The sequence below is a fragment of the Hippoglossus hippoglossus genome, chromosome 5 (genome assembly GCF_009819705.1).
Source record: "Hippoglossus hippoglossus isolate fHipHip1 chromosome 5, fHipHip1.pri, whole genome shotgun sequence".
NCBI classification, from domain to species: Eukaryota; Metazoa; Chordata; class Actinopteri; order Pleuronectiformes; family Pleuronectidae; genus Hippoglossus; species Hippoglossus hippoglossus.
In genome coordinates this window covers 9,372,640-9,399,882 of record NC_047155.1, presented here as the reverse complement: position 1 = coordinate 9,399,882, position 27,243 = coordinate 9,372,640, and the positions used below count along the sequence as shown (strand labels likewise).

The 27,243-nt window shown below is 43.2% G+C and overlaps 1 protein-coding gene across 5 annotated transcripts; it reads left to right on the top strand.

Annotated features, from left to right (window-relative positions):
- Positions 1-1,071: 1,071 nt before the first annotated feature.
- LOC117761656 (rho GTPase-activating protein 40) lies at positions 1,072-25,906 on the top strand. 5 transcript variants are annotated; one of them, XM_034585747.1, is made up of 15 exons: positions 1,072-1,257; positions 12,031-12,248; positions 13,410-13,621; positions 14,423-14,501; positions 14,711-14,859; positions 16,081-16,246; positions 16,689-16,780; positions 17,298-17,375; positions 18,175-18,334; positions 19,226-19,308; positions 20,093-20,299; positions 20,539-20,682; positions 21,411-21,574; positions 21,864-21,919; positions 22,664-25,906. In XM_034585747.1, exons 2-15 carry the CDS (start codon positions 12,050-12,052, stop codon positions 22,768-22,770), a joined length of 1,896 nt encoding a protein of 631 aa, XP_034441638.1. In that variant the 5' UTR covers positions 1,072-1,257; positions 12,031-12,049; the 3' UTR covers positions 22,771-25,906. The 5 variants fall into 5 exon arrangements, with proteins under 5 accessions (XP_034441638.1, XP_034441635.1, XP_034441639.1 ...); XM_034585744.1 differs by lacking the exon at positions 1,072-1,257 and adding an exon at positions 6,978-7,301 and having other exon boundaries at positions 21,414-21,574; XM_034585748.1 differs by lacking the exon at positions 1,072-1,257 and adding an exon at positions 9,080-9,692 and having other exon boundaries at positions 21,414-21,574.
- The last annotated feature ends 1,337 nt before the right edge of the window (positions 25,907-27,243 follow it).

Sequence of the window (27,243 nt, the reverse complement as noted above, 5' to 3'; positions counted from 1 at the left end):
ACACACACACACACACACACACACACACACACACACACATACACAACACACACACACACACATGCAGTGTGAACTGAGAGGACAATGAAAACAAAAACAGGATGCCAGAGAGAATTTATCTGTCCGGGAGGAATGATCCTTCCACCTACGAGCTGCAGCAAGACAGAACGCAGGGGCGGAGAGACAGTTGAGTCAGGCTGGTTTACAGTGGGTTAGAAAGGCGATATCCACAAATAAATAACTCCTGCAGCATAACTGTGTCTAGTGAGGGTGGTTTATTTTTCAGACGGATATGAGAGCTGTGAGAAGACAGTTGTGAACATGATAGGTGGATTTATGGGTGTAATGGATACACATAGATCATGGGTATGCATCATATTCACATAGTGATTCAATTTCAATCAGTCATTTGAAGAAATGTTCAAAAGAACCATACAAAGCTAAATGTAAAACCAAACAATTTCATCCACACATATAACAAAATATAATAGATACCAGAGTCTATAGTTCTGCTGTGGTCTATAGGACGTTGAGATATTTGACAGGATACATCTAACTTTAGACCTGCCAGTGACACCAAAGTAAAAGTCAGGGAATCATTCAAATGTATATATCCATATATATATATATATACATCATCCAGTGGGTGTTGAGATGATTTTAGTCTGGACTGAAGCAGTGGGCCTGGAGCCGTGCTGCATGTGAGGCTAAAGAAATAAACAATACTGTTACATTTTTACACAACTGTGGAAGCAGCAGAAAACCCAGAAAACAATAGTCTATTTATACTAATTGAAATATTCCACCTTTTCATGCAAATTCCTCTCATTCAAAGAAATGGGGAAAGAGTTCAACTCTTCAAAAACCTTCAGCTCTTTGAAATGAATCGACTTCACTGTACTTTTAAGATTTTTTCCTGAGATTTGGTGATTTTATAATGAGTGTCAACATGAGACTGTATAATCCATCCATCCATCCATCCATCCATCCATCCATCCATCCATCCATCTATACTCATCACGTGCCACTGTTGTTGTGGAGCCCTGCGTGATGACGTCGGCCGCAAGGTGAGAAGGGTAACGTGGAGGGAGCAGAGCAGCCTCCTCTACCTCCTCCTCCTCCTCCTCCTCCTCTTCTTCTCTCCTGACACCTGTGTGCTGGTGTCATCCTTCACACTGAGACTCGTCTCTGTTGTTCTTCTTCATGGAGGAACCATCACTTCTCGCTCAGTCGGCGGCGTCGACGCTGTTTTCTCAGGTAAAAACAAACTTCTTTCTCCATCAGTCAGTTTAAACTGGCGAATTCTTCCACCACGTGTTCTGTGCATTAGCAATACGTGCCCACATTTTTGTCATTTATTAGCCTTGTGTGTTTTTTACTCCACTCGAGGGGAAGCGTTTCTGGTTGCTAGGGTGTCCCGGTCATGTTGCTATGGGCGTTTTGTCTTCCTTGCCGGTGTTCCAGTTTAACTGGGGATCAGGGCAACTGGTGATTCGTTGTCTTTATTCCAGATGTTGTCTGTCGGTGGCAGACTCGGTCGCAGATTCGTCATTTTCACAAAGCGCCTGTGTGTGAAGTGCGGTGATACACTGAAGGTCACAGGGAGTTATGAAGAAGACACATGCGTGGCCAGCTCCACGCAAAGTGCTTTCGTTTGACACTGGTGATCATTACAATGCACACTCACCAAACACGTGTCACATGAAAACATCCCTCACATCAATGAGGTGGAAGCTCCTGCTGTGTTTTTGTGAGTAAAGTTGGTAAAAGTGCTTTTATTGGATGTGTTAAAGGTTCAGTGTGTAGAATTCAGTGCCATCTGGTGGTGAAGTTGCATGTTGCAGCTGAATACCCCTCACCTCACCCTCCCCGTTTAAAACATGATAGAGAACTTTCAGTTGTCATGAAAAACTTCTCTTCTGTCAGATTGTTACGTGCTTTGTTAGTCAGTCGAAGGAGTAAGTAAAATGACCTGTGCAAATATGACAACTCTGGCTGAGTGTATTCACTGATTGTGTATTACATGTTCAAACGGATTGTGGTCATGTTGCATAGTTTGCTACATGTGTCCCCATGCGAGGTGTGTGTGCTTAACGATGATTCATACAGCGGGTTACTCACAGGACAAGTCTCCTTATGATGACAATACCATGTTCAGTGTAGAAGAGGAAATGCTCTTCCAGACTTTAACCCTTTGATACACAAGCTATGCAAACCCCTTCTAATGCACAACATGGGTCAAAAATGACCCGTATTAATTTTCTGTGTTATTTCATGCATGGCTGGGTGTTTCTTTGCTTTATTCTTTTATAGCGTATTCTTCGTTTAGGAGACATAGATTCCAAGACACACTCACAACTCTAGCTTGATCCTGTGGAACAAAGTCTAGGTCGTCAGCATCAGAGATTTCACAATCAGATTTAAGACCAAGAATTGCCTCCTCATTTTCCTCATCCTGTATTTTTATGACCATAAAACAACTGTAAGCAACTGACCAACCCAAACGTAAGTCTGAAATGACTGCGACCAGCCATACTTACACTCTGGATAAAGAAAATCAAAAGCATATCTTCAAATGCCTATCAATCAGTTTATTAAGTATAATCTGTTATTTTCGAATTTTATTTTGTTGATCTAGCTATGGATCTACCCAGAAAAGAAGCTAGCTAGCTAACAGCTAGTTAGAATTTGTACATATTTCTCTTTCTCATTAGTAATGGATTGTAAGACTTACATGCATCAGTCGGATAAAGCAGCCTTGTGAAATGTATGGTAGTTGTAATGTAGTGAATACATACTGTACGGGTCATTTTTGACCCATTTGTGTAAAAGTGATGTACAAAATTTACATTTGTTTAAAAAAGCAAGAAAGGAAGATGATGATTTGTGGTAATCAAAAACAAGATATTAAATTAATACATTTATTTCTAAAATATAGCAAAGAAACACTCAGCCATTCATGAATTAACACAGGAAATGAATATGGGTCATTTTTGACCCATGTTGTGGATTAGTAGGGTAGGGATACAAAATGATTTTTATTCAAAAGGTAACAAAGGAAAAATTTAAACATGGATATGTGCAATAACAAGTTAATTGGGGAATACCTGAAATTCTCAATGTCAAAATTTATTCACTGCAAAGATATAGAAAATAAAATGTTGAAACACAACATGGGTCACTTTTGACCCATGTTGTGTTTCAAAGGGTTAAAATCAGGTCTGCTGACTTTAACCAGCAGCGACCAGAGGACACATGAAGCTTTACACGTCGAATAAAAGAACGTTCACCAACTTTACTCACAAACACACTGCATGAGCTTCCACCTTGTTGATGGGAGTTTTACTGCCTCGTTTCCACTGATTGTCATCAGCTAACGATGTTGCCCCATTGACTTAACCAACATACAAAGATAATGAATACATGTTGGCCTCCGTACATATTTGACTGTTTTTGCATTTCTGTTTAGTGCTGTCAAGGTAAGGCAGGTAAATAAGGAAACTACACTCTACCCTGTTTTACTACTATTATAATCCCCTAAGAGCGTGGCTAAAGGGTGAGCGCGTCCAAGTTTAGGGGTCGTAGTGTGAAGTCGTGCTGGTCTTGTAATCCACTTTTGCTCCATATGGCAAAGGAAGAGCAGGTATTCCAGCTTTCATTGCTTAAGCCCTGCACAGCTCAGGTAGCCAGCTGCTGCCACTTTACACAAGGACACATCGTTTGTTTCGGTTGACACAAACCGCGGCGTACGGCCACGACAGAGGGAGGAGATGCACACAACCAAGCCGATTAACAAATGATTAATTGTGGACGCACGAGAGAGAAAGTATATGGGTGCAAGTTTGCATGGTGCAGAAACACAAACCAAACGCAAGCCCAAACCAGACAGGTGCCTCGGTAAGGAGATGTATGTTATATGATATATGTAATTGTATCAAATATACAATAAATGAACTGAAGTGAAAGTGTAACCATGATCTCCTTCTTACTGATGCAGCTGCTGCCAGGAGCGTCTGTAAGAAGAGATTGAACAGAGAACACAGAACAGAGGGAATTTGCTCAGTGGGAGAAATATAGGAAGTTGGTTGAATTTCATCTTTAGGAGAGATGTGGTTACAGATCACGTTTCAGTGATTTAAAGATCAAGTCAGACGATGTAGCTCCTCTGTGGAGCTCATGCAAACCACCTGACTTATTTCCAGCGTTTTATTCTCCACGAGTAATAAAATTATGAGGTACTCATAAATTATGAGGTACTCATAATTTCCAGTAAGATTGCAGGTGTGCAGCTAAACTGCATGACACTGATGTACAGCATGGCTGCAGGGTGATCGAGACAGAGCAAGGAATCCAAAGCCACATGTCATAATTTATGAGAGAGTACGAGCAAAGGTGGTATTTATCTTCCTAAACTCACCAGGCCTGTTTTTCTTTTACTTCAACAATAGTCTCTTCAACAAATGATAACACATCTGTGCGTATGTGGCAGCTGACATTTGGTGTTTTTGTTGTATGCTGAGCAGTGAACAGTTAAATTAGAACATCTAAAAGAACGATTTAAGAAACCGTGCTTTGCTTCTCATTTACAGCGTCACGTACATACTTTCAGTGATGCATCAATATGTCTATGCAACCAGATAATTACAGCTTTCGTCAACTCACTTCCCATCAGAACAAATTGAGCTACGCCGCCGAGGTGCATTAATGTGCCAAACAATACTCGTCACGATGCAGGATTTCGATCGCTGCAGCTCAGCTCTGCCTTTGTGTAGTGTTGTGGTCGTTTCCTCAAATGAATATTAGCATTTGATGTCATCATACGTTCAGCTCATTTGTGCTTTTGTGTCTGTGCACCAGTGGATATACACACTGTGTTGGCATGCTGTTTTTTAACTGAACCTGTGGAGTTGTTGGTATGAGTGATGTGTCGTCATGGGTCTGTCACCATGTGCTAGCAGGTCAAACCATCTGGATGTGTGGATGAGTCTCAGCCTGGGCCCCATTTTGTGTCAGTTCAAATATAATGAAATATGTCGTTGTGGTTTTTGTCCATTTTACTCCACTCTTCTCGTCCCCTCCCTCCTTTCCTGTCAAACCTGCCACTGTCATTATTTGTCCTCTTTTCTTCTGCGTCTTTTTTCTCTCCTCTCCTCTCCTGTGCTCCACTCTCCCATCCTCATATTCCTCTCTGCCCTGGCTCCGTGCCCTGGTTGCCAAGAAGTGGATGAGTGGGGCATTAGGCTGCGCCGTCTGTCACATGACATCTGCGGGGTCACACGGAGACGTGCCATCACATTTTACGATTTGCCTCCTGGCACGTATGTGAGCCAAGGAGGATTGTCAGTGAAGGAGAGAAAGGGCACGACTTGCCAGGAACATCAGAGGTGATTCAGGGGAAAGTGAAGAGGCATTTCAAACATCTTCAGGAAGGATGGGGCAAGAAGGGCTTTAGTTTCCTGCAGGAGGAAAGAGCAGGGTTTGGTTTAAGGTCACAGGGCAGGAGTTAAGGTGGTTTTACTGGAATTAGTGAGGAGGGAAATCAAAAGAGACACATACGACATTGGGAGAAACTCAGGGAGGTCTGGATGTCACACTTGTCTAAGTGAAGAAAAGAGTAGTAAGAAATAAAAAGTGTGAACAAGGAGAGCTGGTGGAGAGAGCAAAATCCCAAGAGGCATCCCTGTGGGCTCCCTAATCTGTGTTGATCTGGTTAAAGACAAAGTGAGTCTAACAAGTGGTTCAGCCAACTGCCACAGAACTGAGACCTTTTCGTTTCATTGATTTCTCATGGATCTTGATAGAAAAAAATCAGGCATGATTAGGGGACTGATATTTACGAGTGTGTACACTTTGGTGCAAATCCAATTAGAAATCCAGATTTATAGTAAATATATACTGCCTTGACTTGGAAAGTGCATAGTCTCATACTTTTGCATTCCACTTTATAGGCTGTATATACATAGACTTACTTTCTGTATTTCCCAAAACAGAGATGGGCTCCTTTAGGTCCTGTTTTTCCTTTAATAACATGCCATTCGTGATGAGTATATAAATGGACTTTATTTTTATAGCGATTTACATTACAGCCACATTCACCCATTCACATAGCGCTACTATATGCTTCACTTTTTTTTTTGATCACATACAATTCATACACCACAAGCACAGCCGTCAGGGCAATTCAGGGTTCAGCGACTTGCTCAAGGACACTTGGGGAGACAGGGATTGAAACCCCGATAGTTGACAAGCCGCTCCTGAGCCACAGTCGCCTAAAATAAGTCAAAGCAGTTGGCCGCACTCATCCACGACCCTGTAGTATCAAGTTTTTGTCGACTTAAACACACCCACTTCAGGAATTCATTTTGGATTATAAATCTGCACTACGGCTCTACAGGATGACTAAACCTCGGGCTATTCGCACAAGCAGAGTCACTTAGATTAAAACTGTGTGTTTCGTCTGTGGGCAGTGTACAAGTGAACCAAAGTTTCTCAATGTCCTTGGGTTTTAAAAGGTTTTCCTGTGAACAAGGTCTAAAATGTCACGTTATCAGATCTACACCACAGAGTACCTCACATCCTGTGTGCCCCTGGAAACACTTTGCGAGTATTGATTGTTTGATATTCAATCCAGACAGTAAACAATAAACTCTACCATGGCCCCAGCTACTGGTGTAAGCCATAGAAATTAAAGAACGGGGGTTAAGATAAAGACTGACAGTTTCTTGTGCTTGGCTTTAAGTAAACCAGTCTATAAATGGGTGAACATGATGCCACCTTCCAAAGGATGTTTTCCATATTTCTTTGTCCCAGTGGTGGAAATGAGTGTAACATTATCCAAACACTGAGTCAAGCCGCTCAGCCAGCCGGCCCCTCAGTCAGGCCTGCAGCTGTTGTGTCCTCATGCATTCGGCTCCCAGCTCTGGTCCTGACCACCTCTACCAACCATTCAGTCAGTCTCTCCCCTCTGTCTGTGTCTGTGCCTCTGCCCTGGTCAGATATTCAACCACTCAGCTCCTCTCCCAATCTGCACCCCCTCCATGCAGACCTCCTTTCCTGCCCCAGGATGCGATGTAGTGACGTTCCCCCGCCGGCGCACTGAGATTGTCCTTGTCTTAAATGTGTTTGTGCACTGAAGAGGTAACAGGGAAAAACAGCTTGCCAGGGGCAGGCAGCTGCTGTTTCCTACGGCTCGCCGCAGCTTGGGGGGAAAACAGCAGGATGCCGTGGGGGAGAAGCGGCTCGGCGGCGGCGGCGGCGCTGCTGCTGCTGTCGGGCAGAGCCATCGGGCGCACCAAGGCCAGGTAGGATCAGGCCTTTGCTGCTGATATGGACTCAGGAGCATGAGGCCCATGTATGGATTAGGCTAAAACTATTAGACTAAACTGGGTTTAGGTGCTGGGAAGGATTATTAAACACTGTTCATCTATGATTCATAGTAGGACTGAAATGTTTGACGTCTTTAGTAGTTAGAGGAACTATTTTAGGGAGCAATTGTTGAATTTTTATTATATTCCTGTTTTGCCGTGTGGTGGCTCTGTGTTTTTGAGACCACTTTTTTTGTCATTCCCTGTATTTAGGATTTTCAGAGAGCAGGTCGTATCAGATCTTGGGTAGAAACACTTTCACAAGGCTGTATTTGTGATTCGTTGCATTCTCTGTGAGCTAAGAGGCTTGCAGTGGAATTCAGCCATGAGGATTAAACACTGTGTTGCTTTCAACACAAGCCGCTTTTTGAAGTGGATTACTGTATTCCTTGACCCACGTTGTTGTGGCCGGGGTTACGTTAAATTATTTCCCACCATGCTCAAGAGAACAGTTTGACATTTTTGTCCATTCTCCTCTCACAGTGGATGTTTTCCTGTTGATTCTCAGTGTTAATGGAAAGTCCATTCAAAAAGAAACAATGCACAGCACCATGACATTTTACTAATCCTTGTTTTTTTAATTGTGCTTTTCACAAACGTAGCACGGAGCTTGTGTTTTGTTTCATAGCGGAGCTTAATGAATCGCTGGCATGGTTTCAGGGTTTTATTAGCAGGTTTAAAAATAATCACAATTCTGATTTTCTTCTTGGTCCTTGAGCCAAAACAAGGAAACCCAAGAGAAATATTGATTTTCATCACTGTCTTCTGGGGATTTTTCATATCAAAGTTTCTGAGATTTTTTAATCCGCACAAAGTCATTTTTGAAGTTACGATTTAAGTAATATGAGTCTAGCTCAAGAGGTTGTATACCCAGTGTATAATCTGATAGAAAGCAGAGTCGTATGACAGAGGTAACTATGTTCCTAAGCTGCACGGCAGGTTTAAGATACATTTTCCTGGAAATACATTCCTAAAATAGTTTTATGAACCTTTACGTAAACAAATTACAGTAAACTTTAGTAGATGTACAAAATAACTTGTGCATCAGGAGACAATTGAGAAAAAGAAAAACACGTGGGTTTAAGTGGAATGTCATTTTGTCACCAAAACCCCTGGAATGTGTTTCGTGCTTTTTCTCTTCGCCTCACGTTGATGCTTCTGGTGCTGTCTGTTTACATCCTCAGCTGATGTCATGAGGAAGACAAGACAAAATTCAAATGAGATGAGGAGCCAGTGATTTGCTGGGGGGGGGGGGGGGGTCACAGCGATGCTCACAAGCTATGTCGACAGACCTGTTACACAAACTTTCACACACTCACACTCTCTCCTTCGGGTTCATGCACCGGTATCAGCTACCTGACGTCTGTGTACAGCAACTATTACTGTAGTCATGCTCAATTTGAACTAAGGTGTTGATTATGAGTTTAGGAATGGTGCAATAGGTAGCCGGCGTCTGCATATAAGGCATGATATGGTTCAGCAGGCCACATCATCAGCTGTCATGCCACAAGTATGTGATAGTTGATATGAAGTAAACCTGTTGCAATGTGAGCTTGGTCGCATAGTTTGAATCCCAAGGGGGGAAAAATCCTCCTCCGTTTGATCCGTTTGATTAAGTTACTCCTGGACTCATAGAGGTGATGACGTGTCTCATCTTTTCAACAAAGAATCCTTGATTAATTAGCTCAGGTAGAGTAGCTTTCAGTTGGTCAGTGAAGTGACAGATGTACGCGTGAGTGGACACAGAAGCAAGTCAGCTCTGGTTCCTGAGGCCGGAGGCTTCATCGTCCGTTAGTCTTGAACCACTTTGGAAGAAGGAATGTTACTGTTTCAGTGTAAAGGTAATAGATTTCTGTTTGAACTGGAGAGGAAGTTGTCGACCATCAGGCGTGCAGGCAGGCGGGCGGGGCGTGTCACCACAGAGGTGCGAGGGAGGGGACAGGTGTGAATTATGTGTTGATGGGAGTCGTCACTCCCTCCTGCATTCCAGCTCCAGCTCAGAAACACAGCACACAGCCCCAAGCCCCAGCAGACTCTCAACGTCCCTCCCTGCCACCGCACACAGAGACTGGAGCCGGGGACACATTTTGCATCACACTCACATGGTCTCGAGAAAAGACTGGATGAAGCTCTAGGTTTGCCGGACCGTAATTTCTGGATTTCCTTTAGCACGGTGGATATGGGAGGCAGAGAGGAGGTAGTGGTGACCAGACTCAGGTCCAGCATGCCGTTTCCACACACCAGGCTCAACCGTTTCAGGCTTCGTCCTGCCCAGAGCCCACTGGGGAGCAAGCGCGTGAAGCCGTCGTCCTCCAAGAAAAAAGCCAGGTATGTGTGATGAGACAGGAGCGTTTGAGTCGGAGCGGCAGGAACCAATCGATAAAAGTTTTGGTGAAGGTTGTCTGCGCTTGGAGTGAAGGGTTTTACAGTAAAGATAAAAGCTCTGACTGTTAACTGCAACCTCCTGACATGTCATTGAAGACTGGGTCGTTATGGTTTGTGGAGTTTATGCCCCAGAGTCTGTGGAAGAACTTTTTGAAGATGGTGACATTCATAAATATCTGGTTATTGCGGCTGCTGCTGAGTCAGCTGTCTGCAGACCTCTGATCTTCTCAGGCTTCATGTGTATTTCTGCACATGTTGGGCAGATTGTGAGCACATGTCGTGGCTTTGGACAGCTGTGTGTGAGGGATACAGCAGCGAGCCACATGATGCATGAAAATAACACTTCTGTATTAGGAATGCTTCAGTCGCACAGTTTCTATCCCAACAGGGAAACTAAGATTATCTGCTGATTTGATGCTATAGATTAAAATTCAAATCTGCTCATCAATCTTCTCTCCGCAAGGTTTGATCCCACATAACTTCTGAACACTAAATGGAGATTATCATATAATAGCCATTTTTAGGTTCGTGCAGATTTGACTTTGTAAACAAACGTGCCCCATTTGCTTCTTTCAGCTTCTATGTTTCAATTATTTGCAGATTTTCTCTGATTTAGATAAGTCATAGTAAATATAATGTCTTTAAGGATGTTATCCGCTGGTTGCACAAAATTGGTCAGACGGCAAGAGGTCACATTTCACTCTGGAGTGTTTCTCTGTCAATTTATTGACTAAATACTCGCTCAGAAAGAATAATCGATCCGTCCGTCTCGTCTGGCCGACATCTGACCCCCTCACTTACTTCACTATCACTGCTGATTCCAGAAAAACACACTGGATCTGTGCATATCTCCTCCTCTTCCTCACCTTGCATTCAGCGTGTTGTTCCATCATTTCACGGTTGCGATATGTCGCGGGAAGAACGCCTCTTTGGGGGGAAAAAAGCCCAGTCATCTGCTGAAATGTTTGAAATTTTTTCCAGTGAAATATATGATTGGTTTGAACGGCGCTCACATTACATTGTTTACGTGCTGTATGTCGGAATGTAACCACACTGGTTCTGAGAACAGTAAAAACATAGCATGATCCATTTTGCTCAATTACATTTGACAGGCATCACAGCAGAAGAAGTCCATGAATCATATTTTATGTGACAGGGGCATTTTGCTTTAGTGTACTGTGTTTGGAGGAATATCACTTTCAATGAGACATGAGTATAGTCACCGAACTGGTATATTTTGTTTTGCCCTCGCTAGAAAAAGAGGTTTTCTCTGAATTAAACAAGTATCTATTGAAACTCTCACATCAAAGCCCCCACCCCAACCTGAGACGCCTTGAAACTGGTTTAACTCACCACAGCACTGACCTGGCTTCAGCCGGCCTGCAGTACCTGATGCAAGGATCATCTTTGATAACATTGCTTCAACGCCGAAAGCACGATTACTATTTTTAGCTCTGATACATAAGGCAACAATTGCAATCATCTCTGTTCCAAACTGTGCCTTCACTCGGGCATTCCTCAGATACGCACCAGTGACGTCGGCACGGAGATGTGCTGACTGCAGGAATGTGACTGAACCGCACGCCGATCCAGTCAGCTGACCACTTCCTGTGTCTGAGAGCAGCGGGTCACATTTTTAGTGCTGCAGGGTGTGTGTGCCAGCTGTGTGTGTGTGTGTGTGTGTGTGTGTGTGTGTGTGTGTGTGTGTGTGTGTGTGTGTGTGTGTGTGTGTGTGTGTGTGTGTGTGTGTGTGTGTGTGTGTGTGGTCCATTGTTGTCAGAGAACAGTATCCTCTGCTGTTGAGTGAGTGCAGGAAAAGCAGAGTGTGTTTTCCCTGCTTGTTTTCAGAAAGGAAACACAGCAGATGTAGATGAATCGTGTTTTTTTTTTTTTTATTTGAATTGTACACTAGATGTTTTGTCTGCTATTGTCAGTGGGTGGAGCCCATGTGTGCGTTTCAGCTGAAAGAGGGGTGTGCCTCTTATGAAAACAGATTTCATAACACTACACTGACATCTAGTGGATGTACAGGGTACCTTTCCTCCCGGCCACATTTCACAAGAACAATAGAGACCCCCCTCTGCGTCTCGCCATCTCTCTCCTCACGCCGGCCCTTCCTCCATCCCTCTCCTTTTGTCTCTCCATCCCTCTGGGCTCTCCCCCCCCGGCCGACACAACCTCTCCACCGCTCCTCCTGTGTTTGTATGTGCCTTTGTGTCTCTGCTCGTTCTGTTTGCATGCATGCGTGCGATTTCTTTACGTGTGTGTCTGTCTGCACCAGAGACCCCAGCCCCACCGAGATGAGTGTGGAGCCCTGGGCCAGCCCGCAGGACCAGGCAGCCGCTGAGCATCCACACAGCACGCTACCCGCCCAGGACCAGGAGCAGCACCCCGACAAACTCTGCCTGGACTCCTTCTGGAGCGAGGTGGAGACCATCCGACAGGGGAGTGGCTACACGGACCTGGACTGCAGCAGGAGAGACTCCAGACAGTCAGAAGGTAAATACAGCGCTGAGCACCACTGATGGATGCAGATTACATACAAGAAGTCCTCATGGGTTTATGCGGAAGAATTACACGCCTTTAATTTAACACAGCTGCTCCCAACATCCTCCATGAGGTGATGCATTTGCCATGGCAACATATCGGATTTCTCTCATGCAGCAAAGAAGCCCTCATCACCATGACAACACTATCAAACACTCATGGGCAGGGATGTTTTGTTCCCACAAACCAAACAGCCACTCACGAGTGCTGACCTGAAGGGAACAACATTTTAATGTGTCCATTCAAGTCATCTGATTGTGTTAATTCCACCTCTGATGGGTGTGTTTGATTTTATGTTAAACAAAGGTGCTTTGTTTCGGTTGTTTTTTTCACTAATGAGTAAAACCTTTAAAGTCTGGATTTCAGTGTGTTAGTCTGTTTGTGTTTTTGTGCCTCGTTTTTTATTTTAAGAGGGTAAACATGTTTGTTTTGCTCCTCATTAAATTTAAACACTGTACTAAATGCTGTATTTAGTCTCCAAGAGCCAGATGCACCAGCTCTTCATAACTCTTCATAGCCTTTTTATAATGATCCTGGATCCGCCCCTGATGTGGGTCAGTACCAAAATGTAATGTGGGTTCTTAAATTTGGTCAGACCCCACCCCTCCACAAAATTTCATGGAAACTAGTTGAGTAGTTTTCACGTTCCATGCGGAGGTACATTTTCAGACATAATAAGGAATATGTATATGAAATATGGTTGGGGTATATGATCCTGTTCTTTAATATTTGTAAAAACTGTGAATAACATACAATTTACAAATCACTGGCAGTTAAGTTTAATAAATGGATTAGTTTGTGATGCTAAAGGGACTTTTTGGTAATTTCTCATTTGCTTTTGATCGAACATACGGAACAGTTGTTCCCTGGTAGTTGACTGAAGCCATAACTGGCTAAAGAAATTCTTGTGTTGAGTTAATTTACTAAATCACTGGTTTGACAGGAGGTGGGAGTGACTACAGACTGACTACATACACAAACAAAAGGAATTGCTGTTGCAACACGATCCAGACATCTAGTCAAAGTTTATACAAACTGAAAAGTACTTCCACATCTTGTTGCTGTCTTGTTGCTATATGTCTTCATCTCCCGTGTCGTCTGCGTGTGTCTCAGAAGGTGAGCAGGAGGAGCAGTGGTTGGCTGACGCTGGCTTGTCCAACCTCATCGGCGAGGACACCGGAGATGTCGACAATGTGGTGTTGCTGTCCACTCTGACCCGCACGCAGGCCGAGGCCGTCCAGCGCCGACTGGACTCCTACACGCTGTCCCTCCGCAAGAGGAACAAATCGACGCCTCGCGACGTTCGCGACATCTTCAACTCTCAGGTCAGGACTGTGAAATACTTAATACTTTACCCAATTCCTGAGTCTCGGCCCGTGTAAGGAAGCCTGTTCTGTAACCGACCTCTGAGGTTCTGGTGGAGGAGGAAAAACAAAGGACCACTAGTTTTCTAATGATCTACAAATAGATAAGAAATCTGAAGGAAACTATTGAAAAATTGAAGGGTTTCAAATATGTATGTTGTTCATAATGCTGGGTAACATCCGTGCATACAGTTCACGTATCACAACTTTACTGTGACATATACATTTACTATTACTGTTGCACTGAAATACAGAGCCTGTCTGGCCTGAAGTACTAGAGGGACAATATGAAAGCGCATACCTCCTCGTCACTTAAATAAAGTGAAACAATAATCCTGGATCTGACCGTTTATCCGGATCTGGGTTCTTCCCTGGGTCATGCGCCACCCCTCCATAATATAAATGCAGAAAAATGTAAAGCACCCGTTTCCCATGTGACTGTCAGGACTCAGTGCGAGACATCGTATCGTTCCGGTGCATTGTGCGTGTCTCGCTGTGTGCAGAGGGGCTGCCCTGTGACAATAAAGTCAAATCACATGTAAAGGTCAAGCTTTGTCCTCCCTGTCTGTCTGAGACGTCCTGAGAGACGGTGTTCTCCTGATCTCTATCAACCTTCCGTCAAAAGAAACAGTCTTCATCTCCGTGTTCTTCTTTTCAGCGGACAAAGTAAAACACTGCTCCTGTTCCCAGGGACGGAGGAAATGTTATTCACTCAGTTTGTTGTATTTGTGTTTGTGACGTGTCCATGTTCTTTCTCACCAGACTCTTCTGCCTGACTCTCAGCACGGGGAAGACCCGGCCCAAGACAGCATGGCTTCTGTTGCCAAGACACCACTTTCAGGTAAGAGCTCCACAATAAGATGAGAGTAAATCAGAAATAAAACTAGACAGTTATTAGGAAATAGCAAGAAAGAGTGAAGTGAAGTTACACAAAATCAGGTTTATGTAACATGTCACGTGCATTCAAATTTTCAGTTCCACCTCAGCAGTGGACTTGCTAAAATAATAATAACTAATTGATTGTCGTGTGTGTGTTTGTTTCCTGCTCAGCTCTGACACCAGAGCACCGGCGAGGTATCCCTAAAGAGGAATTCTTCATCACCGACGTGGCTTACTGCGAACAGGCCGTCATCTTCCTCAAACAGGCCAAACTGCCGCACAACAACAGCCAACGCAGGAAGGAGGACGGGACCCTGCCTGTAAGAACCCAAACACTGCACCTTCTCCTACTCATGGTCCTGAGTGACTGTAATTTTAAAATGTTATTTCAGACGAGGAGTTTTGTGAATGTTCCAGTTCCAGATTTGCACATTGGGCATAAAAGCGAAACTGAAGCGGGTGTGAAAGTTTATAGAAAAGAGGATCTGATAAGAATTACATAGTTTTGTGGAAAGGCAGAGGACATACACGAAGAACAGCAACACCTACTCACAGTTTGGTTTGTGCATCAGGGTGGAATTTTATCTTTAGTCATCTGCGTTTTCAGCCAGTGTCAGTAAGAGTCATAACAAAGTTCAGGAACAAGGTTAGAACTGAGTTTTAAAACATTTGAAATGCAAAACTAAAACCTGTTCAGTGGACACTACTGTTGTACACACTGTGTCCAAAGCTTCTTTCTTTTTGTTTTAAGTTATTAGACTCAACTCAAGTGTCATTCAATGTCTTTTTACATCTCTTCGTTTTTTAACCCAGTCAAAAATCCTACGTTCTTGTATTGTTTTGCTCAAAGTATTTAATACAATTGCAGAAAACAAACTTTTAATCCACTCCAAAGTCATTTTAGAACCATTGATTTTATTTTTGCTTAATTTGTGGTTATGATTTGGTTGTATTAAGTGTATTCAGGGTTTTAGGGCTCAAACATTCTCAAAATATTTCACAGAAGTTATTTAACATTTCAGTCTATTTTGTATATTTGAGTTAGCCTGAAAATAATAATAAAAATACACACTCACACACACATGTGAATGTTATTGCTACTCAGCTCTACTGTGGGTTAGATAACAGGATTAATTGGAAATAAAGGGAATTAGCTCAAACAAAAGGGAGAGTTGTTGTGTCCAGTGGATTTATTTTCCTATTTCAGGCCTAAATACATTTAATCAGTAACATGAAGGAATTAGTGTTTTTTTAAATGAGGTTAATTGTATGTGGATTTATCCTGTTGCTGCATTTACAAGACGACACCTCATGAAGTATCAAACAACTTAAAAACATAAACTCTATGCACATGATTTATAAATGTCTCCATTTTCTTATTTTTGTTCCTCCCCTGATCACCTCTGCTCTGGATTTACTCTCTTCTGCTTTAAACATTGGTTTAACGTTTCTTCATGTTTTTGTCTCCTCTTTCCACCTCTCAACTCCAATCCCCCTCTCCTCACTTCTCTCTCCTCCCCTCCTCACTGTCACTTCCTCAGCGGGTGATCTGCCCCAAGTGCCGCCTCGGAGTGACTCGGATCCAAGATCTCTCCCACGCCGACATGAAGAAGGTGCGTCAGCTGGCTCTCATCGACATGACGGCGCTGTGCGACCTCCTAGAGCTGGAGGTCAAAAGGCACAAGTCAGGCAAGAGGAAAATCCCAGGTACGGTGGCTCATCGGGGGCCATGCACACACAAGGAAGAAAAAGACACACTGAAATAGTCCTGTCGATTACATCTGTTTGGAATGTGCAGTGGTTTTTTTTGTTTGAGCCAAAGAAAAACAGTGACATTTAAAAGTGGTTCTACCTAAACTGTTTCTGTGCAGTTTGTAATTTCAGCATGTTTAAAATCTAAATAAGCTACAGTCTCCTAATATTTTTTACAATGATTAAACTATGCTGATATATTATGAATTCACTAATGATTCATAATCCTTGCAGTTTTTAGTTAGCAGCCACATTCGGACACACTGCAGTTACTGCATGTAGGCGCGCTCACCCACACACAATAACAGCAGTGATTACACTGCAGTACGGATGTAGGCACACGTGCAGAACGCTGTACAAGAACTGAGCGACTGAAGGACACTTTGATGTTTTACAGAGAGCTCTCTCTTCGGGGTGCAGTTGGCCACGCTGCTGGACAGCGATCAGAAAGTGAAGCCCAACACCTCGACGCCTCTCTTCCTGCAGGCGGTGAGAACCCAAATTGCCATATTGTGTTACATGACCTCCACAAACCTCTCAGGAGCCGGCGGTCACGTCGTTTGTGATGAATTACACGATGCATCTGGTGATTTTTATATAGATGTTGATACTCAATGTCAAAGTGTAGGACGAGTTATCTGGTCATGTAGACGATGTTGTGCTCAAGAAAAGATGCATAACACTGGTAAGGTAAATAATTTATAATGTGGTATTTGAGGGCAAAATTATTACATCGGCTTTTCACCCCTGATGAGGCACACGATAAAGTTTAGTTCATAAACCACATCTTAAGATGGAGCAGATAATATGATCTGTGTCCTCTCAATGTGAAATGCTCTGACCACACCCTGTATGTAGCAGCAGTTACTGAGAATAACCAGCAGAGGTGAGCAAGAGATTCTTATCTGTAAATGCCTGCTCTCCACTAATGTCTCTTTCCCTCTCTCTCTTTCCCTCTCTCTCTCTCTCTCTCTCTCTCTCTCTCTCTCTCTCTCTCTCTCTGCAGATGTTGTCGTTTCTGGAGAAGAAAGGAGTCGACTCGGAGGGGATCCTGCGGGTTCCAGGGTCTCAGTCCAGAATCAAGGTACAAAATCTGGATCCGCAGCGATTCCTGTCACACAACCTCCAACACTGTAGCAGATTGATTTATCAAGTCACCCCTTTCTTTCTGTGTAATGTTTAAAGCAAAGAAATTAATGTTCCATGACCTAAAGATCAGACCAAATATCGATACTGTAAAATGTCAGAAGGGATAAAATAGAGAAAAATCACACACTGAGTTTAACTACCTTGGCATTTAGAAAGAAACAAGGTCCAATGAAACAAAATCAATATGTATAAAGTTGCAGCCAGGATGCCCTTCGTGATTCTGTGTTTAATTCACCATATGCACTGATTGTGTAGACATGATATCTAAACTGCCAGTAGAGGGCATCAACGCGCACTGAAAACAGAAGTATAGATCATGGAAGCTACAGCAAGAGCAATGATTCTGCCAAAATGTTAGAAGGACATAAATGTTCATATTAGTTAATATACATAATTAAATTATAAATGTCACATCATTTTTTTCCTAACATTAGAAAAGTGATTGTTGCTCCCGAGTGAAGGTTTTAAAGTCTTCTTTATGATCAGAAAATAACAAACAGTTGATAAACAGCAAAACATTTAACAAATCTGACGTACATCAGTTATGTGTGATTGCTCCTTACTGTGCTTACATTATTTTAATATATAATTGAGTTTTTAAATAGCTTCTCCAGAAACATATCTTGATAAGATACATCTCAATTCTAATAACTTAGAGGCAGAAGTTTACACGTACAGTTTATTTGCCGTCACTCTGCTCTGATGCAAATGTCTGGTTGTTATTCTCTCCGCAGCTGCTGCAGCAGAACTTGGAGGCCAACTTCTACTCAGGTCAGGTGAGCTGGGACGAAGTGAGTCCAAACGACGCCGCCGCGCTCCTGAAGAAGTTCATCCGGGAGCTGCCCGCTCCTCTGCTCACCGCCGAGTACCTCAACACCTTCAGCGGCGTCAGAGGTCAGAGGACGCCACCTTTTTGGATTCATACTGTGCACGCACGGAACAATATGCTTCAGCAGTGTTACAACACAATTATACACACGTTATATTGTGGTCATTTCACATTGTTGTCCACAGAGACAGGACAAATGTCTGCTCGGATTAGATTCCAGTTTCAGGACAGTGTTAAATCACACTTACAAAACGTCCTGCTCCAAGGAAGTTACATAATTCTCTGTGATAAATCATACAGCGTGTCAGTATGTAGATGGGTGTGTTGCTGGAATGATTGACTTTGTGATTTATGTGTTTGCATATCTGGCAAGTTGCATATTTACTGTATGAAGCAGGCATTCACAAAATTCCTCTTCCCCTCTGCTGCAAATCTATGTGCTGCCCTGTTCTCCAGACAGCTCAGCAGGGTTGACATGATAATTACCTGAGTGTGTTTACACGATGAAAGCTCCGTGTGACGCTTATCTTTTCTGCTTCAGCTGACAAATCAACCTCAGGATGAACAAGTTCAGAGCCTTTAAAGAAGCATCTCACACACAGAGGAGAGGGAGGGATCTCATCTTAGTTTCACCTTAATGAAACAATGGATTGATATTAATATAAACTGATTGATGACTCACTGATGTGTAGTTTGTGAGGAGACTCATGATATATGACGTGAAACCACAGAGACGTAAACTAACAGATGTAATGACCAGCTGTCACAAAGCCATTCATCTTTAGACATCCCATTATTCTCAGCCAAACACAGAGGAAATGAAGAGTGTGTTTGTGTGTTTGTGTGTGTGTGTGTGTGTGTGTGTGTGTGTGTGTGTGTGTGTGTGTGTGTGTGTGTGTGTGTGTGTGTGTGTGTTCAACCTGTCTTACCTTCGCTCCTCCCTCCTCCTTCTTTAGACATCACAGAGCTGAAGCAGAAACTCCACATGTTGAACTTGCTCATCCTGCTGCTGCCTGAGCCCAACAGGAACACACTGAAGGTACACACACACACACACACACACACACACACTCTCTCTCTCTCTCTCTCTCTCTCTCTCTCTCTCTCTCTCTCTCTCTCTCTCTCTCTCTCTCTAAGATGGATGTACAAATTATATTAAAGCACATTTGCAATAGTCTGAATATGTTTACCGAGGACGCACTTGATCTGTAGGTGAAAATATATTGAAATTAGTTTTGCGGGGAAAAAATGTAATCTTGACACGTGAAAACATGACAAGATCTTACAGAATTTATAAATGATCCTAAAAATGGTTTAAATTTGACAACCACATTTTTTAGATTCACCGAAGTCTACAAGTTCTTAAAGTTTTCAGAAATTAAACCTAGTTTTAGAGTTCATAAAAAAAGCCTGACACTGTTTCACGATGTCACCTTTGTTTCTGCTTCTAATCCACACTTTAAACACTCTGCTGTGTTATATAATGACTTACATTAAGCACGATGACTCACTCTCACCGACACAAGAGTGCAGTCAGCTCCACTTATAGCATCCAGAGGCATGAAACCCACCTGATGTAATTACTCTGACTCCAGTGGAGGCAGCTGAAACCTTCTGTGCATCAACACACTTCTCAGCCGAGGTGTTTTAAGTCATCCTGCCTATTCACTCTACTCCAGTTTGAGCTTCAGTTTCTCTTTTCAAAGACATTTACACATCACATAGCAGAATCTTTAAACTCTGTGCAAACAGGTGGTGTTGGATCAAAACTCTTCTCTGTCTCCAGCTTCATGTATCCGTGTCTCCGTTAATGTCTCCTCCAGGCTCTCCTTGAGTTCCTCAGTAAGGTGGTTTCCAGGGAGAAGAGGAACAGGATGAACCTGTGGGCTGTGGCGACCATCATGGCTCCCAACCTCTTCCTCCATAAGGCCATCCCCAGCCGACTGACGGAGGGGACAGAGAAGGGACATGCGGAGAAAGCAGCTGATGTCATGAGGCTCCTCATCCGCTACCAGGACCTGCTCTGGACGGTGGGGGATAGAAAGCAGACATGTACCTTTCATCATGTGCTTTGACATTTCATACTCCAAGTTGGGAATGAAACAGCAGCTAAAGCTTAAATTTAACTTGAAGGTTAATTTTAGTTCAAGTAAATGGACCTTATGAAAAGTTACAAGAGTTTATGTCTGTACTCAGATTCTATAGATATTTCTTGGCAAGAAAAGATAAGCATAACTAAAACGCGGCTCCATTTTTCTTTTTTCCTCAGATCCCCAACTTCCTCATGAGCCAGGTGCGTAAGCTGAACGAGAACAGTAACCGACGTTACCAGTTTTACGACCGTCGCATCAAGAACCTGCTGAGGAAGATCCACACAGACAGCCGGGAAAAACCTGATAAAAACACCTCAGAGGTGAGTTGGTTCAACAAACACTGCACCTGCTAGTACACTCATCTTACTGTACTGAATCTTTTCTTCTATCTTGGGCCTTTTCAACTTTTATAACATATCACCCAAACCTCTCTCGTGCGATGGCTGAAACTGCCTCTCTTTGGTGGGGCATCTGATGTCAGATGGTAGTGATGATGCTGCTACCATATCAGTTAACGGCAAGTAAGCAGCAATGAGGCTCCCTCACAAATTCTCCTACTGAACGAGGCTCCAGCTTCTTGGCCACTTGCTCACCCACCACAAACATCCTGCTGAACATCCTCTCTGTCAACTTTATCCAAGAGTATTTGTCCATCCACTACATCCTGTTTAGCTGCTCCAGCAGTAATGATGATTGAGATTGAGCTTTTTCATCAAAGTGAGCACGTCTGAGCAAACTCCGCACACTGACTTGTCTTTTACTACATTTCTCATCTACTCCTCTTGACAGTCGCCCTATTGCTTATTTGCAATCACATGTTGATCTGTGAAAAGCAAATGCTCTGATATTCTCACACGAGTGTTTAAAACTTGCTAAATGCTTGAGAACCCACAGATGATCAAATCTGTTATAACAGTAACTTCTGCTGAAGGTGTCACAGTTTAAGCAGAACTCTTTGTGTGTGGCGGGAGACATCAAAGTTTTACTGCTGTTCTGTCATATATTTATTATGGTGCTGAATGTTCTCTTCCTCTCTTTCTTTCTGAAGCAGAGCCGTACGGTGAAGATCCAGGTCGGGGATCTGGTGAGCGGCACCATGGAGTTTCAGCTCAACATCAACTCACGAACCTCAGACCTGCTCGCCCAGTTTCAGCGCCAGTTTCACCGCCAGTTCCTCCGCAGCCCCGAAAATGGAAAAGGCAAAATGCGAAGGTACAATACTAAGCAGTGTTTAAAGGACGACACACGCTGACCTCAGCTTTCTATTCATTTTAATGCTGTGTGCACTATTTGCATTTATTCAGGAATTGAATTCATTGCATAATGCTTCTACGAGTTTTCATGTACAAAGTAAATGAAGCAGAATGTGGCTACCAAAGTTTCGGCATACGTGTATCTGTTTGAACTCTCCAGCAGAAGTCAGATGTCAACTCGAAACTTTAATCAACAGTTTGTCACCTGATGACAGATCCTGATCCGTGTGCGTTATGTCTCTCAACAGAAACGGCTCGGTGGCGTATCCGGACTGCGCCGTGTACGAAGTGGGCGGGAACATCGGTGAGTGAATGTGGCTGCGCCGGTTTCCCGTGAAGCACTGACATTTGCATGTCTTTCTGCTCATTGAGCTGATGAGGGTTGCGAGGTCTTATGTAATGAACTGTGCAATCGGCAAAGAGACGCGAGCAGAGTGCATCTGCAGTTATCGGAGCAGACGAAAGCTTATTACACATGTGTGTGCTCTCACAGGAGAGATGACACGGTCAACAGCAACACACGTTCAGTCAGCTCCACTTTGTGGTGGAAATATTTCAAACCTGGACCTTGATCACTGACTTATAGAGTAAACACAAGTCTTGAATTGATACCACAGCCGAAACTTTCATTTAATTCAATTTTATTTGTATAGCACCTAATCACAACATAAAAATAGGAACAAAAATAATTTTGTTGTGCATTGATTAATCATTTATTTCATTTTCTGAGCAAATATGTCAAAACAAATTTCTAGGTGAAAGCATCATAATTGTGAACATTTTCAGCTTTTTGAGCAGTTTTATGTAACTGTAAACTGAATACTTGTGTTTTGGACTGTTTGTATAAAACCACACAGCAGAAGACATAAATTCCTAAATTTTTACAGGTTAACAGCACAGTTCAAAACATTTAAAAGAAACATTAAACAAATAACAGTTTGTTACAGCTCTAACTGAAAAAAAACGAAAAGCTTTATCCAGCTCAGCAGTAAACAATTCCAATAACTCGAGCTTCAAGTTAAGACATTTTCCGTGTGTGTTTCTGCAGGTGAGCACTGTCTGGATGCCGACACACACCTTCAGGATCTGTACAACCATAACCCAGGAGGGGAGTGGGTCATCAAGCTGAGACCCAACGCCAGCCGAGGGCTGTGACACGGAGGCCGTGGACAGACTGAGGATTCTGGGAACAGGTCTCTGAAGATGACAATAGCAAAGCGTGAGAAAAGATCAAATCCACGCCGCCTCCTGTTTCAACCTCTGAGCAACACAGGAGAGAGAGAGAGACAGATGGAGGGAGAGGAAACAGAAAAAGGGAGACTCTGCCGGGAGCAGAGCCTAAAAGCTGTCTACGATCAGATGGACACACACACACTGCGCATTTTCGTCTTTCCCTCCATCTTCTTCTCCATCCTCTCCATCATTTCTCTCCGGGGCCGCGGTGCCGAGAGCGAAAAGAGCTGCTGACGTGACTCATTACTTCCGACAGAGAACCTGCTGCATAGAAAAGCGAGGGGAGAGCGGCCGGGCAGTTTGGTTCACCATCTTTCCTCCCGAACCGTCGTGTTCAACCATTAGAGAGCAGATGGGGCTGCAGAGCACCTCTGGCTACAGAGAGCCGAGTCCCTCCCCTTCTCTCAGGCCAGTCACACTGCGTGTTTTTCACTCGTGAGCCTTTAAACAAAAAAAAAAAGGAAACATGATTCCTTTGTTTTCTGTCCATTTTCTACGATAAATCAAATTGCTGCACTTTTTGTTGTTTTATAGAACAGAAAACCACATTATTCAAAGTGTGACGTCTGTATTGACTTTAAAGCAGAAGCTGACAACACAAGATCAGAACACACACCCGGAGAGAGAGAGAGAGAGCTGAGATCTGGCCTTTGTGTCATTTTCACTTTAGATATATGACAACACACGAGTGTATAATGGTCTCAGCTGTTACTTAAGCATTGTCTCCTGCACATGTACTTATTACACAGAGCTGATTAGAAACTCGCTCACACATACACATGACGTTCTCTAAAATCAACCAAACCATGCCCCTCCACAAAAGTTGACCAAACTATTTTTTTAAGTCCATCATTATCAATTATAGAGGAAGCAAATAATAAAAAGAATACCAAATTGAGCTTTAGTGAGGTCAAGGTCAACATGACATCATCCACACACCTTTCCCCAAAGTTTTGGGGACATAAATCATATAAATGCAACGTGGTGTCTCGCTATAATTTTTCCTTGGCCATCCACACCCCCTCAGTTTGAGAACCACTGTCTAGTGTTGATTACAAAAATCAGTTTACCTGTTTATATGTGACAGAAATCAGCTTATCTGACTGAAAACACACTGACGATGAACAGATGCTCATTTAGCTCAGAATATGGACAGAAAACCCTTTTCTCTATTTAAGAAACACTAATAGTAATAATAGAAATGGCCACCAGATAAGATTGATTGAAAAGCTCGAGGAACAGAAGCCAAACTGGAAATGATGCTGGGACTTCATCTCTTTGTAAACACACGGTTACAGGCCAATCAATCGACTAATAAACCGCTTGATCTTTATTACTCTCCCTCTCTCTCTCTCTCTCTCTCTCTCTCTCTCTCCCTCTCTCCTGCCGTCACTCCTTTCTTCCGTCTGTGCCATTCAAAGCAGGAGAGAGACCCCGGTGAACTGATACCCCCCCCCCCCCCTTTTATCTGTGAAACCCCTGAAATCTCCTGGGCCTTATAAAATCCACGGACTTCCAAGGACCCTTGACCTGCACAGATCTGAGCTCAAAGAGACGATCTTTCTTTTTTCATTTTTTTGATACCAGGGGGATTTGGTGTCACAACCTCAAGGACAGCAATTGCACGTCTTTTAAAAAAAAAAAAAAAGGGAGTTGTTAAGGACTCGCAGTGAAGCTGGTCTTCAGTTAAACTCATGAATGGAGCCGAAAGTGCTGAAGTGACTCCTGGGGTGAACTGGGATTATTGTTATTGTTATTTATATGAATGTAAAACCGTCGTTGCTTCCGTATCTGATGAGTATTCTGTAGACTAGACAGATTTTAGGATAACTCTGCACTCAGTGTTGTGTTAAGTCGCCCATACCCAGTGTGGGAATTTGCAGTGTTGTTGTACATATTTTTTTTTATGGACCTCTTCATATCTGTTTCTCCTGAACAGAACAGGGAGATGAATTTCTTTGTGTAAATATTTCTCAGTCCTGCTGGAATCTGTGCAGCAGGACGGTTTGATGTGATCGCGTAGCTTCTCGAAGCCATTAAGTTATTCCACATACACACACACACACAAAGCAGCAAATGAATGTGTTTAACATTTTGTACCCGACGTCACACGCCAATCGTTCGCTCCTCGCAACCGGAGCCATGTTGGTGCCGCGCGGCCATTTTGTGGAAGCGTCTCGCACACTGCACTCGATAGACAGAGTAATGACAGCCAGCCCCGGCACCGACATCCATCAACACCCCTCCGCTCCATCTCTGTCACCTCCCTAATAATGGACCATAATGGCAGCACGGCGCCTGCATCAGAAAGGCGGCAGAGGAATCACATTTCTTTGATAAAGGAGGGGGTTAATAAATGGCTGTTATAAATTCTGATGGCCTGGACCTGGCGACAGCAGCAGGAGCGTGTGCGTATGTGTTGTGTGTGTGTTTATGTGCATACATGTGTGTGACGAGCTTCATTACACAAGTCCAATTGGCCCATCCCGGGGTCCCGGGCACAGTTCAGTGCCTCGGCACAAAGCGAGCTGATGAAACTGCCTTCTGCTGACAATCAGGAGAACTAGGTCACCTCTGAAGCAGCTTCCCAGAGGGCGAGCGGAGTGTGGGTCCACACACCCCCGAGCAGCGGAGCACATGGACGCATATTGTCCAAACACACATGACACACACACACGCGGACAAACCAAAATAAGGGGGCAAAAGTTCACACACACAACACCGGTTTCCTGTTGACTCTGTCTGTGTTTGTAAATATGTGAATGTTTGTGTGTGTGAGAGAGAAGGAGAAGTTTAGCTGTAGATCTCTGAAACTGTTAAAGATCACTCAACACTAACTGATGGACAGTGATGTGGACACTTATCATCAAAAAGTGTCTGTGCTTTTACTGTGGTCGAAGATTTTAGTCTTCAGACATCAGAATGTATATTTATGCCCTTTACACCTGTCATTGTTTTTTAATACACATGTGAAAACACTTTGCTGTAGAAAGAAAACAACTTTTGAAAAATGTTCCTTTTTCTATGTGAATAAATGTGAATCTAATGTTGTGCTAAACATGATTTATTTTCTCAATATGATGGTTATAATGGGCGTGGTGGAGAGATGGTATCTACACAAGCATCATTCATCAAATCTGCGGTTGCATCAGCTCCTGCTGCCACATCCATGCATCCAAAGAGAGAAGCAAACATACACACGCTCAGAGGAAACTGGGGAAAAATCTGAAGTGAAGTATTGGTTCATTCTGCAGAATTGATCAATAAAGAGATTAACCTTGTAATGTGTGTGGGTGGAGAGGCCACTGCTGCTCAGTTCCCTGATTAATCATCAGCGTCGCTCCTCGAAAAAAAACCATTTCGCAACTAACTGCCTCATCAGCTCTGATTATTCAAGGTTTCACTGTGTCCACACGGGCGCTCGGAGACAAAGGGAGGAAAACTCATGCATCACATTTCACTCCCGGCCTTTTTGTGTCACAAAGTGAGAGTTTGGAGAAATGTAGTTTGAATTTTTGGACGTGCACCAGGAGGGGAATTATTTTGTGTTAAATCCTAAAGAAGGTATTTGTTTTTTCCAGAAATTCAGAATCGAAATTTTTTTTTGGACAGGATGGATAGTTTGTTGTCAACAAATCTTCAATTGTTTGCCAGTGAGTTAGCAGCATTACACAATAACTACTGGACGGATTACCATGGAACTTGGTGGAGGGGTGTGGTAAGGTTCAGATCTGGATCAGGGGGCAGATCCAAGGACATTTTCACAGATTTTCCAGGAAATAATTTAAGAATTTTTGATGAAAACAAATCAGGCAGAATTAATTGAGAATAACATCTATGAGTGTGTGTAATTTTGTTCAGCTTGATTGAAGGAGGTATGAGCTCTACTGAGTGTTATTCTAGTTTGGCAGATGTAATCATTTGCATTTTTATTATTGATACATTTCATCATGTTTCCAAAATTTTAATTGAAAAACTTTGAGAGAACATCCTTAAAATACCATATTCTCTCCATGAAAGCAGATATTTGTTTTTGTTCTCATTTCCGTCCTCATCATACTTTCAGACCAGAGAGCATGAAACACACACTTCCTCTGTCCGGCTGTGATGTGTTTTTTCTGTTTGGTTCTTTTCACAGCCTCATTCTCTCAATTCTGAACATCTCTAAGCAAAGTGCAGCAGCAGCAGCAGCAGCAGCAGCAGCAGCAGCAGCAGCCTGGCTGCCAGACGCAGGCCCCTCGGCCTGCTGCAGGTCTAAATTACTGTAATCAGAGGATGAATAGCAATCAGCAGCCTTGTATGAGCTCCTGGCAGAACGCCTGACCCCCGGCTCCCTCCACCAATCAGACCACTGATCCCATTCACAACTAATCATGACGTGCACTTAAGAGCTCC